Consider the following 13,492-nt stretch of genomic DNA (forward strand, 5'->3'; position numbering starts at 1 on the left):
CAGGAAACGATGGGTCTTTAATCCAGGAGAACAAGATGGCAGAACTGGTGGCGGAGTAGTTAGAGTGCAGTATTACAGGCTAATTCTGCCCACAGCCAGCAGTTCGATCCTCATCAGCTCAAGGTTGACTCAAGCCTACCATCCTTCTTCTTTTTTTAAAAATTTGATTTATATGCCGCCCTTCTCCGGAGACTCAGGGCGGCTTACAATGCGCTAAGCAATAGCCTTCATACTTTTGTATACTTATACGAAGTCATCTTATTGTCCCCACAAACTGGGTCCTCATTTTACCTACCTTAGAAAGGATGGAAGGCTGAGTCAACCTTGAGCCTGGTGAGATTCGAACTTACAGTAATTGCAGACAGCTGGTGTTAATCACAATGCTTTTAGTCTGCTAAGCCACCAGGCCCTTCTGAGGTGGGTAAAATGAAGACCCAGATTGTTGGGGGCAAAATGCTGACTCTGTAAACCACTTAGAGAGGTCTGTAAAAGAACTCTATGAAGCAGTATATAAATCTAAGTGCTATTGCTATTAGGTAAGGGAAGACTGCGCTAAACCAACGTAGATCAAGCAAGATTTCATGGCATCTCCGGGTTTCAGAATATCTTTCATGGATTATGTGAAATGTCACTGCCTATCTTTTTTGAACTGACCAGTCACTCTTCCAATTTAAGTTTCACAAGGACAAATTGCAGAATTATATTCATGGACATTCTTTCACGGATGAAGGGGAACATATGTGCAGCAGCTGCCAAAAAAGCCAACACAGTTCTAGGCTGCATAAACAGAGGGATAGACTCAAGATCACGTGAAGTATTAATATCACTTTATAAGGCCTTGGTAAGGCCACACTTGGAATATTGCATCCAATTTTGGTCGCCACGTAAAAAAGATGTTGAGACTCTAGAAAGAGTGCAGAGAAGAGCAACAAAGATGATTAAGGGACTGGAAGCTAAAACATATAAAGAATGGTTGCTGGAATTGGTTATGTCTAATTTAATGAAAAGAAGGACTAGAGGAGACATGATAGCAGGGTTCCAATATCTCAGGGGTTGCCACAAAGAAGAGGGAGTCAAGCTATTCTCCAAAGCCCCTGAGGGTAGGACAAGAAGCAATGGGTGGAAACTAATCAATGAGAGAAGCAACCTAGAACTAAAGAGAAATTTCCTGACAGTGAGAACAATTAATCAGTGGAACAACTTGCCTCCAGAAGTTGTGAATGCTCCAACACTGTAAGTTTTTAAGAAGGGATTGGATAACCATTTATCTGAAATGGTGTAGGGTTTCCTGCCTAGGCAGGGGGTTGGACTAGAAGACCTCCAAGGTCCCTTCCAGCTCTGTTATTTTGTATTCTATTCTGTATTCTGTGTCCCAGGATAATGCTGCAGGATCCAATCCTGCAAAACCTCTGATCACTGGGACCAGAGGTTTTGTCTTCTGAGCTTTCGGATTTGTGTTCGAGCCCATCTTCAGGGAAGATGACCGACCCAAACTGGATGGACGTTCTTTGTTCAACTGGCTAGTGATCTTGAATAATATTCCAACCATATATAATAATCAGCTTCACAAAAATGTATGACTGCTCTAAGTGATTTATTATGAGTTTGAGGGAAGGTCGGATTTGACAACCCTAAGAACAATTTCTTACATTACAGGAGCTCCCCAAGTTATCACTTCTTGCTGGCCATTGGTTCTTTTCCACAGAAAGTATTACAAAATCTTCAACTGTGGACTCTACAGGTAGCCTTTGACTTGCAATCATTTGTTCAGTGAACGTTTGAGGTTACAACGGCACTGAAAAAAGTCACTTATGACTGCTTTTCATACTTACGACTGTTGCAGCATCCTTGGGGTCACATGACCAAAATTCGGAAGATTGGCAACTGGCCTGTATTTATGATGGTTGCAGTGATCACCTTTTGCAACCTTCTGATAAGCAAAGTCAATGGAGAATCCAGATTCATTTAGGAACTGACTTAATTGCTAAGCAAGACCATTATTAAATGAGTGGCACCCATTTTACAACCTTTTCTGCTACTGTTGTGAAGCGAATCACTGCAACTGTAAAGTGAATCATTCAGTCATTAAGCAAATCTAGCTTCCCCTATTTGACTTTGCTTGTCAGAAGCCAGCTGGGAAGCTTACAGATTGTGATCGTATGACCCCAGAACACTTCAACTGTCATAAATACATGCCAGTTGCCAGGCGCCCAAATTTTGATTATGTGATTATGTGGATGCTGCAAACAATCATAAGTGTGAAAACCTGTCATAAACCACTTTTTCAGTGGCCTCGTAACTTCAAATAGTCACTAAACTTGAACTTTGGCCGCTTAAAGATGTATAGACTTCATCTCCTGGCTGGGGAATTCTGGGAGTTGAAGTCCTCACATCTTCACGTTGCTGAGCTGAAAAACATGGATCTCACCCCACATATACACATACAGTGCTCCAATTAATAGCTGTTCATTCTAGGAGCAAAGGCTCAAATATCTCTGGAGCGCATCAGGTTGGGTAAATTTGATCTATCCATACAGCAGATCTAATTCAGAATACAAAAAAGCAGAAGTTAATATCTACCTGTGGAGGTGGGTGGCTTGATTAATCATACCAAGCCTACAACAGAGGTCAACCCATCTGATTTTAGAGTTCATATCTGCATATTATAGTTAAATTCCCCTATTGATATCTGAATAAGATATCCTACGGTGCTGATGGTGACAACAACAAGGAAAAGCAGAGCAGATATCCACAAAAGGTACTGTCACACAACCCAGCCTGGCCTTACTCATTGCCATTTAATGAGGGAAGGAAAGAAAGGAAAAATCATTAAACATAGATGTCTTTCTAAAGAAGGGGTGATTTATTTATAAGAACTTATGCAGGAAAACGAAGAACATTTATTAATTACGCTCAAAGTTCAAGAAAAAAGATAATGCCAAACTATTATTTTTCTGATGCTAAAGTTTCTACAAAAATTACATACAATCTGCAAGACTTGTGTTTAATTAAAACCGGTCACTCTTTACAGATATAACCGCCTGCAGTGTCTGGGTACTTTTAAAAAGCCCTGGGCCTGTCTGTCATCTATTTCTCTGTAATAAAAGGAAATGAATATTCATTAATCAAACGCGCCAAAGCTTATCTGCGCACAAAACCTTTTATTAGCTTACTCATATCCTAGTGTGTCAGTAGAGTAGGCTGAGATTTCAAAAGAACTTTGATAAGAAGCAAAAATTAATTCGGGGGGTTTTAACCGTGGACAAGACTATAATATTGTTTTTTAAGGAGAAAATGGATCACTAATTCTAGCTATTTTGAAATACTGTTCACTGTTACTGTTGCCAATAAAGGCAGAACCCCGTCTAAAAATCTTGAGCTTCTTATACCAAAAATGTTTTTCCTTCCTCAACCCTATACAGGTAATCCTCGACTTACAACCATTTGTTTAGTGACCGTTCGAAGTTATAACAGCATTGAAAAAAATGACTGGTGACCGTTTTTCACAGTTATGACTGTTGGGAGTCTCCTCATGGTCACATGATCAAAATTCAGACACTTGGAAACTGGCATGTTATTTATGACAGTTGCTCTGTCCCGGGGGGGGGGAGGGTGTCATGTGATCACCAGCTGGCTTCCAACAAGCAAAGGCAATGGGGGAAGCCAGATTCACTTCACAACCACAAGATTCGCTTAACGGCTGCTGTGATTTGTTTAACAACCGTGGGGAAAAAAGTTGTGAAATCAGGCACAGCTCCCTTAACAATGGCTTAGTAACAGTAATTTTGGTCCCAAGTGTGGTCGTAATTTGAGGACCACACCTGTACAGTTCTTTATAATTCAGTCTCTTAATAGTACATTATTGAGGGGGCTAGAATATGAGTGACCATTGGGTGTGATTAGTACTCACTCAAAAAGAAATCACCGGGAAATATTTATTTATTTATGTCCCGCCTTTATTATTTTGATAAATGACTCAAGGCGGCAAACACACACAATATTACTCCCTCCTCCTCAGGGGTGGGTTTCAAAAATGTCAGCAACGGGTTCTCTGCCCGGTTGCTGGGTAGGCGTGGCCATGGTGGGCGTGGCTTAGCCAGCCTCATGCACCATGGTGGTGGTGGGGGATGTTTTCGCCTTCCCCAGGCTCTGGAGGCTTTCCTCGAGCCTCTGGGAGGGCGAAAACTGCCTCCCCTGGGCTCTGGAGGCCCTCCGGAGGCTGGAAAGGAGACTGTTTTCGGACTTCCGGAAGCCCCTTTTTCCCCCTCCCAGAGCCCCCAAAAACAGGCCATGTGGAGATTCCTGGGAGGGGCGGCGTAGGGTGGGTGGGGCCAGCCAGGAGTGGGATTTGGAGGTTCTCTGAACCAGCCATAACGTTAGCTACGGGTTCTCCCGAACCTGGGTGAACCCGTAGCATCCCACCCCTGCTCCTCCTCCTATTTTCCTCAATAACCCTGTGTGATGAATTGGGTTAAGAGTGAGTGACTGGCTTAAAGTCACCTAGCTGGCTTTCATAGCTAAGGTGGAACTAGTACTCACAGCTCCTGGCTTGCAGCCTGGAGGCTTCACCACTAAATCAAACTGGCCTCAGAGTTAAAGGCTAAAGTCATTGTTTTTTCAAACTTGGCAACTTCAAGATGTGTGGATTTCACCAATTCTCAGAATTCCTCAGGCAATATGCTGGCTAGGGAATTTTGGGGAGTTGAAGTCCGGACATCTTAAAGTTGCCACAATATGAAAAACACTGGGCTAGACTCAGAAATAAATAAACAAACAAACACACCCACACAATCCTGGAGGCAGGTAATGACAAACCACTTCCTTTGTGTTGACAAAAAAGAGCTCTGTATACATATGTTCCTGTACTCACCACAAATTGAACTCAACTCAAGGTGTGTGTGTGTGTTACTTTACCTGTATTATTATAATGATTTGAAATATTCACTTCCTTTGTAAATAGGTTGAAGAAAGAAGGAAGGAACATATACTATTTTCATCATAAAACAATCTCTATTACTGAAAAGAGATCTATGAGGCTAAAGGACATTAAAATCTATTTAGCATTACGTCTGGGCCGAGAGTTTAGACATGAAGAAGGGATAAGAGCCCCCTTGGTTGTTAAAATTGTTTTTGCTTGTTTATAATAAAGTTTTATTTTAAAATCTCAACATTCTGTGGGGATTTGAGTGCAGAAAAAGAAAAAGAAAGGAAGAAAAATCTTATCTCTTTATATTTATGATTCTTGACGAATGTATCTTTTCTTTTTATGTACACTGAGAGCATATGCACCAAGACAAATTCCTTATCTGTCCAATCACACTTGGCCAATAAAAAATTCAATTCAATTCAATTCTATTCTATTCTATTCTATTCTATTCTATTCTATTCTATTCTATTCTATTCTATTCTATTCTATTCTATTCTATTCTATTTCTATTCTATTCCCATTCCTATTCTATTCTATGACATACAGAAAATGAAATTGTTATGTATGTATGGGGAGAGGGAGAGAGGGAGAGAGGGAGGGAGAGAGAGAGAGTTTGAATATATTCAGAAAAATGGAGAGAGAGAGAGGTTATACTATATATTTTTATGGCATTTTAAACTGATATTAGCCAGCAAGAGAGATGAATTTGGAACAGGAAGCCATATACAGGTAGTCTTCAACTTATGGCATACTGCAAGGGTCATAAGTGTGAAAAATGGGTATAAGGCACTTTTTCCAGGGCTGTAACTTCCAACGATCACTAAACAAATGGTTGTAAACCAAGGACTACCTATAAATTAAATAACTACCTCCAATAAACATTCATAGGAGAGTGGGATTTTATATATACCAGTTATCAATGCATTCAGAACAATGCTCAATTAGTGTGCGTACACATTTGCATATATACACCACATAAATACCCACCAAACTAGGTGACGTCATCAGTGCTAGTCAACTAGTCATCATCAACTAGCACTGATGATGTTATCTAGTTTGGTAATGAAATGTCTGCAAGAAAACAACCAAGCACCAGGACTCTCAAAGCTTTTATGAAATGGTTTGGCAATATTCCAGTATTTGAGGGGCTGCCACAAAGAAGAGGGGGCCAACTTATTTTCCAAAGGCAAGACAAGGAACAATGGATGGAAACTAATCAAGAAGAGAAGCAAACAAATTAAGGAGAAATTTCTTGACAAGTGAGAACAATTAATCAGTGAAACGACTTCACTCCAGAAGTTGTGGGTGCTCCATCACTGGAAGTTTTTAAGAAGAGACTGGACAGCCACTGAAATGGTCTCCTGCTTGAGCAGGGGATTGGTCTAGAAGATCTCAAAAGTCCCTTCCAGCTCTATAGAAATTACCTGCCATGACTAGACAGTTGAGATCCTCTTTCCAAGCTTAATCATGGCTGGTCGGGCTCTGGATCCATACATTGCATGGGTCACAGGAAAAAGGGCATTGTAATATTGTAACTTTCACTTTCCATGCTTGTTTCAAAAAGGTAAGAAGGTAGATTCTGTAACTTCTCCTTTCCTCTACATGTTTTCCCCCCTCTTTCGAGAGATCTGGCCTGGTTTGTGCTTGAACAGGGGGATAGATTAGAAGATCTCCAGGCAGTGGGGAAATCCAAATTTTTTTTACTACCAGTTCTGTGGGTGTGGCGTGGTGGGCGTGGTGTGGCTTGGTGGGTGTGGCAGGGGAAGGGTACTGCAAAATCTCCATTCCCACTCCACTCCTGAGGGAAGGATATTACAAAATCCCCATTCCCTCCCCACTCCTGGGGAGGATATTGCAAAATCCCCATTCCCTCCCCACTCCTGAGGGAAGGATATTGCAAAATCTCCATTCCCACCTCACTCTGGGGTCAGCCAGAGGTGATATTTCCCGGTTCTCCGAACTGCTCAAAATTTCTGTTACCAGTTCTCCAGAACCTGTCAGAACCTGCTGGATTTCACCCTGCCTCCAGGGTCTATTCCGATTGATTGACCCCTCACTTCAACCCCGAGCTACAAATATTCTCCTTTACTGGCATCACACTGTGTACGTCTGTATGCAGACTCAGTACAGGTAGTCCTCGACTTACAACAGTTCATGTAGTGACCCTTCGAAGTTGCAACGGCACTGGAAAAAAGGACTCACGACCGTTTTTGCACACGGACGACCGTTGCAACATCCCCACGGTCACATGATTTACACTCGGATGCTTATTTATTTATTTATTTATTTATTTATTTAATTTGTATACCGCCCTTCTCCAATAGGACTCAGGGCGGTGAACAGCCACGGTAAAAACACAACATATAAAATTTAAAAACAATTTAAAAAACATTAAATACTTTTGGCCATCAATTTAAAATAACCCAATTAAAACCAATTATAAATTTAAAACCGTAAGGATGGGGTCAAGCCAGCTTGACAACGGACTCACATTTACGACGGTTGCAGTGCCCCTTTTGCGGCAAAGCCAACGGGGGGCAGCCTGACACACTTAACAACCAGGTTATTAAACGGATCGAACTGCAGCGATTCACTTAACAAGCGTGGCCCGGAAGGTGGTAAAACGGGGCAGAGCTCAAAAGACTTAACAAATGCCTCACTTAGCAACATAAATTCTGGGCTCAGTTGCGGATCCTAAGCTGAAGACGGAAGAGGGCAGCGCGGATGGGGACACCTGGCACACAGGGTGGGGTGGACTGATCACAGAATGAGACCTATATTATGAGTTTTGCCTGCAAGAGAAACTCAAACCCTTGGAGAGCAGTGTTTCTCAACCTTGGTAGCTTGAAGATGGGTGGACTTCAACTCCCAGAATCCCCCAGCCAGCGCTGCTGGCTGGGGGATTCTGGGAGTTGAAGTCCACCCATCTTCAAGCTACCAAGGTTGAGAAACACTGCCTTGGAGGAACCAGGTGGATTTCTTGACCCATCCTGGAGATCCACTGGAACCCACTTCTGCACTCGGGCGAGCAAGGCCACGAGTGGATGGAGGATCCCCACCGGATCCCCCTTTGAGTAGCAAGCAGGGGGTGGATCTGGTGTAGTAGCCCCCCACCCCACCCACCACCCACCCACGGGCGTGTCACAGCCGACCCACGCACTCTCAGCCGGTTTGCCATTCCTCCCCCCTCCCCAAAAGAGGACGAGACACGCCCCCCCCCCACACACACACAGGCGGAGCATAGGACACAATGGAGCCCCTCACGACCCTCCCCTTCTTTCCCCCCTCCCATGAATCTCTCTTTCGCCCTCCGGGGCTGGGCTACCTGGCCGGTCCGGGGCTTCCCGCGGCTGCTGCCGCCGCTGTCGCTGCTCCGGCGCCGCCCGTCGTTGCGTTCGGCATCCCCGGCGGTCCGGCTGAGACGGTGGGCACCCCGGCGGGGGCGGCTCCGGCCCCCAGCCCCGCCGGCCGCAGCGCCATTTTGCCGCCGCCTCCGCCTCCTGTCAGCTGGGCCGCCGCCGCCACTTCCGGGGCAGAGCCCGGTGCGCTCTCTCGCTCTCTCCCTGGATGGCTGGATCGGGCAGGCGGGGTGTTTGCTGAAGGGTTTTTTTTACTACGCTCCTCGGTCTCTGGAGGCTTGGCGGGGTGGAGCCTCCCGGAGGGAGCCCTTGTGGCCATCTAGGCCACCCCCCCCCCCTCTCTGGTCAGGGGCAGGAAGGACTGCTGAAGGACTCCGCATGCCATCGTCCCCGGCACAGAAAGGACTCCCCATGCGATGGATGGACTCTACATGCCATTATCCCCGACACAGAAACAACTTCCAATACGAAGGACTCCACATGCAATCGTCCCCGGCACAAAAAGGGACTGCGGATGTGAAGGATTCTAGATGCCATCATCCCCGGCACAGAAAGGACTCCACATGCAATCGTCCCCGACACAAAAAGTGACTGCGGATGTGAAGGATTCTAGATGCCATCATCCCCGGCACAGAAAGGACTCCACATGCAATCGTCCCCGGCAAAAAAAGGGACTGCAGATGCGAAGGATTCTAGATGCCATTGTCCCCGGCACAGAAAGGATTCCACATGCAATCGTCCCCGGCAAAAAAAGGGACTGCGGATGCGAAGGATTCTAGATGCCATCATCCCCGGCACAGAAAGGACTCCACATGCAATCGTCCCCGACACAAAAAGTGACTGCGGATGTGAAGGATTCTAGATGCCATCATCCCCGGCACAGAAAGGACTCCACATGCAATCGTCCCCGGCAAAAAAAGGGACTGCAGATGCGAAGGATTCTAGATGCCATTGTCCCCGGCACAGAAAGGATTCCACATGCAATTGTCCCTGGCAAAAAAAGGGACTGCGGATGCGAAGGATTCTAGATCCCATCATCCCCGGCACAGAAAGGACTCCACATGCAATCGTCCCCGGCACAAAAAGGGACTGCGGATGTGAAGGATTCTAGATGCCATCATCCCCGGCACAGAAAGGACTCCACATGCAATTGTCCCTGGCAAAAAAAGGGACTGCAGATGCGAAGGATTCTAGATGCCATCGTCCCCGGCACAGAAAGGACTCCCGATGCAATGGATGGACTCTACATGTCATTATCCCCGACACAGAAGCAACTTCCAATACGAAGGACTCAACATGCAATTGTCCCCGGCACAAAAAGGGACTGCGGATGTGAAGGATTCTAGATGCCATCATCCCCGGCACAGAAAGGACTCCATATGCAATTGTCCCTGGCAAAAAAAGGGACTGCAGATGCAAAGGATTCTAGATGCCATCATCCCCGGCACAGAAAGGACTCCACATGCAATCGTCCCCGGCAAAAAAAGGGACTGCAGATGCGAAGGATTCTAGATGCCATCGTCCCCGGCACAGAAAGGATTCCACATGCAATCGTCCCCGGCAAAAAAAGGGACTGCGGATGCGAAGGATTCTAGATGCCATCATCCCCGGCACAGAAAGGACTCCACATGCAATCGTCCCCGACACAAAAAGTGACTGCGGATGTGAAGGATTCTAGATGCCATCATCCCCGGCACAGAAAGGACTCCACATGCAATCGTCCCCGGCAAAAAAAGGGACTGCAGATGCGAAGGATTCTAGATGCCATTGTCCCCGGCACAGAAAGGATTCCACATGCAATTGTCCCTGGCAAAAAAAGGGACTGCGGATGCGAAGGATTCTAGATCCCATCATCCCCGGCACAGAAAGGACTCCACATGCAATCGTCCCCGGCACAAAAAGGGACTGCGGATGTGAAGGATTCTAGATGCCATCATCCCCGGCACAGAAAGGACTCCACATGCAATTGTCCCTGGCAAAAAAAGGGACTGCAGATGCGAAGGATTCTAGATGCCATCGTCCCCTGCACAGAAAGGACTCCCGATGCAATGGATGGACTCTACATGTCATTATCCCCGACACAGAAGCAACTTCCAATACGAAGGACTCAACATGCAATTGTCCCCGGCACAAAAAGGGACTGCGGATGTGAAGGATTCTAGATGCCATCATCCCCGGCACAGAAAGGACTCCCAATGCAATCGTCCCTGGCACAGAAACAACTTCCAGTACAAAGGACTCTAGATGCCATTATCCCAGCACAGAAAGGACTCCCGATAGGAAGGATTCCAAATGCAATCGTCCCCTGCACAGAAAGGGACTCCGGATGCAATCGTTCCTTGCAGCTCCCATTCAGAGTGGATGCAACAAGCACCTGGGAGAAGGGGCTTCCTTGCCACCTTGTAATTGCCCGCTCACCCCATAATCGCAGGGGATGTCCAGTTGGGGATAATGGGAGCTAGAGTTGTTCTGGAAGGTACCCTGGCTGCAAGCAGAGTCCTTGGAAGAAAGGGAGCGACTGCCATAAAGCTTGCATAGGTACCATCTATACAGGACCCACTTTTCTGAATGGTGGATAAGAGTAGTTCATTTGAGTTATTTTCAAACATAGAAACTTTTAAGAGGTGTGTAGACTTCAACTCCTAGAATTCCCCAGCCAGCATGTCAAGTGAACTCAATCTGTTTATGTCTGTGGAGATGCTCAGTCATCCAGGTCATGGTTGTCCCAAAGGGGCTTTTTCCAGAGGCAACTGGACTTTCTGGTTTTTTCTTTGAAGACGTTTCGCTTCTCATCCAAGAAGCTTCTTCAGCTCTGACTGGATGGTGGGGAATGGAACATTTATATTCCTTGCAGACAGTCTGTGCACACATCTGGTTGAATTGACTGCAATTTAAGTTCGTTTTACGAGACTCTGTCAAAGTGGGAAAATATTTATTTATTTATTGGTTCGATTTATATGCCACCCTTCTCCGGAGACTCAGGGCGGCTTACAATGCATTAAGCAATAGCCTTCATACTTTTGTATATACCTGCTTAGTAGGGCTTTCGGCCCCCCCTAAGCGGTGTTCTTTTTTATACAAAGTCAGCTTATTGCCCCCACAATCCGGGTCCTCATTTTACCTACCTCGAAAAGATGGAAGGCTGAGTCAACCTTGAGCCTGGTGAGATTTGAACTTGCAGTAATTGCAGGCAGCTGGTGCTTCTTAACAGCACTTTAGTCTGCTGTTCCATCAAGGCATATAAACACAGACCATGTAGTTTTGGGATTCATCTATCTTGGAACAGTATCTCCCATTTCTGCTCCCCTCCTTAAGCATCCAACTTTAAAAGCATGAGAAATCTGTCCCAATAAGGACAGGGATATGAAAGGTTAATTTCATGCTTAAACTAGAATGTATGGCAATTCCAGTTGAAAATTAGAATGGCAGGAACCCATGATGACTATAAAACCTCCCAATGTTTTACCACACTTAATCTCAACATTGCACATAATCACAGACCAAAATACAAACTAATATTTTAACAACACAACCACTTGGACTGAGGTTATTGACAAGAATATGGTTTTAGGTTTTATAAACTCAAAGATCCGGTATTCAAAAATCAAGTTAGATGGTACCTTTTCAGGCTAAGAAATTTTTCAAAAAGAATGAAAACCTCTGCTCTTTAATGAGCCTGAAAAGATGCTACCAGACTCTTAATTTTTGCAAACTATCTGAATTCTTGAAAAAGAGTTATTTTCCATCTTCTTTCCATTGATTTTTTTAAATCCATTCCTCAGGTAATAAGGGTGCAAAAGACGACTGCTACAATTGTGCCTTATTGTTATATATGTGGTGCAGACTGATGAGGATGACCAGAAAAAATTGGCAGTTCACTCCTTTCTATCCATGACAGAGCATATAAGTGATGCTTGAACAGGGTCCACAGGATTGTTTGGGACGCTATACATCCTCTTCACAACCTGTTTGCCTTGTTACCTTCTGGGAAAAGGGTTCAGGAGATCTGAAGCAGAGCATCCAGAGTCAGTCAGTTTTGTTCCATACAGTATCAACCTGTGAACTCTCAAGCTTCCTCTTTCCGTTATGTATTCAAGATGGACAATGATTAACATTTATATGTATGGGTGTAGGTATATACGTATGTATCAACCAAGCACAACCAAACCCCCACTCAAACAGAACACACCCCCATCCAATCAGAGCACAGCCAACCCCCCATCCAATCAGAGCACAGCCAAGCCCCCAACCAATCAGAACACACCTCCACCCAATCAGAACACAGTCAAGCTCCCACCCAATCAGTTCACACCCCCACTAGCAGTTAAAAGGAAGAAACAGCTGCAATCATACATTGCTCCTAGAAGCACGAAGCCGAAAACACCAGCCTGAAGATGACAAATGAGACTTCGTCGAAACGTCGCCAAGACACTTCCAATTTTACGCAGGAGAAAACCCGAATAACCAAAGACCTACATACGTATGTATGTATATAGCAGGGGTGTCAAACTCCGTGGGCCAGATCTGACCTGCCCTGGAAACAGTGAAGGACTGGCTTGTAGTGCCTCTGCCAGTGAAAACAGAGCTCGGGGAAGGGGGGGCATATGTGGCCCTCCCGGACCCCATTTTCAGCTGTGACAGCCGTTTTTGCTGGCAGAGGGCTGCAGGAGGCTGTCTTGGTCGAAAATGGGGCCCTTGAAGGCCACATGTGCCCCCCCCCAGCTCCATTTTCACTGGCAGAGGGCTAGCAAAACAAACTAAAAACAAAGGGAGAAATGTTTCCCCTTTTGCATTTGAGCATGCAAGAAGGGGGACAGGAAAGGAGAAAAGGAAAGAGGAAGGAAGGAAGGAAAGAAAAAGAAAGAAAAGAGTGGGAAGAGAGCAAGGAAGGAAAAATAAGGAAGGGAAGGAAGAAGAAAGGAGAAGGAAAAGGGAAGGAAAAGGAAGGAAGGAAAGTTATAATGAGAGTGAGGGAGGGTCTGAGGGAAGTCCAGCCTTAGCACTTGGCCACCAGAGATACCCCCTCCCCCCGAGTGACATCGAGCTGACCTTGCCTATCCCAGCCACATCCACTCCGGCACCCCGAGGTCAAACCCTGATGAGGCTCTCAATGAAATTGAGTTTGGCACCTCTGGTATTTAGCATGTCTATATGGGTGTTATGTGTACACATGTGAGAGCAGGCAATAGAATTTCATCACTAATGT

At 45.4% G+C, this 13,492-nt stretch overlaps 1 protein-coding gene across 1 annotated transcript in view; it reads right to left on the reverse strand.

Moving 5' to 3' along the window:
- Positions 1-8,605, reverse strand: part of SYNRG (synergin gamma) — an 88,358-nt gene extending 79,753 nt beyond the window's left edge. Inside the window, 3 exon segments of the mRNA XM_070945304.1 lie at positions 8,253-8,439; positions 8,442-8,482; positions 8,484-8,605. Of these exon segments, the coding sequence (XP_070801405.1) occupies positions 8,253-8,439; positions 8,442-8,482; positions 8,484-8,605 (350 nt within the window).
- Positions 8,606-13,492: the final 4,887 nt, after the last annotated feature.

The sequence above is a fragment of the Pituophis catenifer genome, unplaced genomic scaffold (genome assembly GCF_029215685.1).
Source record: "Pituophis catenifer annectens isolate HBS135680 unplaced genomic scaffold, rPitCat1.0.hap2 SCAF_1, whole genome shotgun sequence".
In the NCBI taxonomy this organism is placed as follows: Eukaryota; Metazoa; Chordata; class Lepidosauria; order Squamata; family Colubridae; genus Pituophis; species Pituophis catenifer.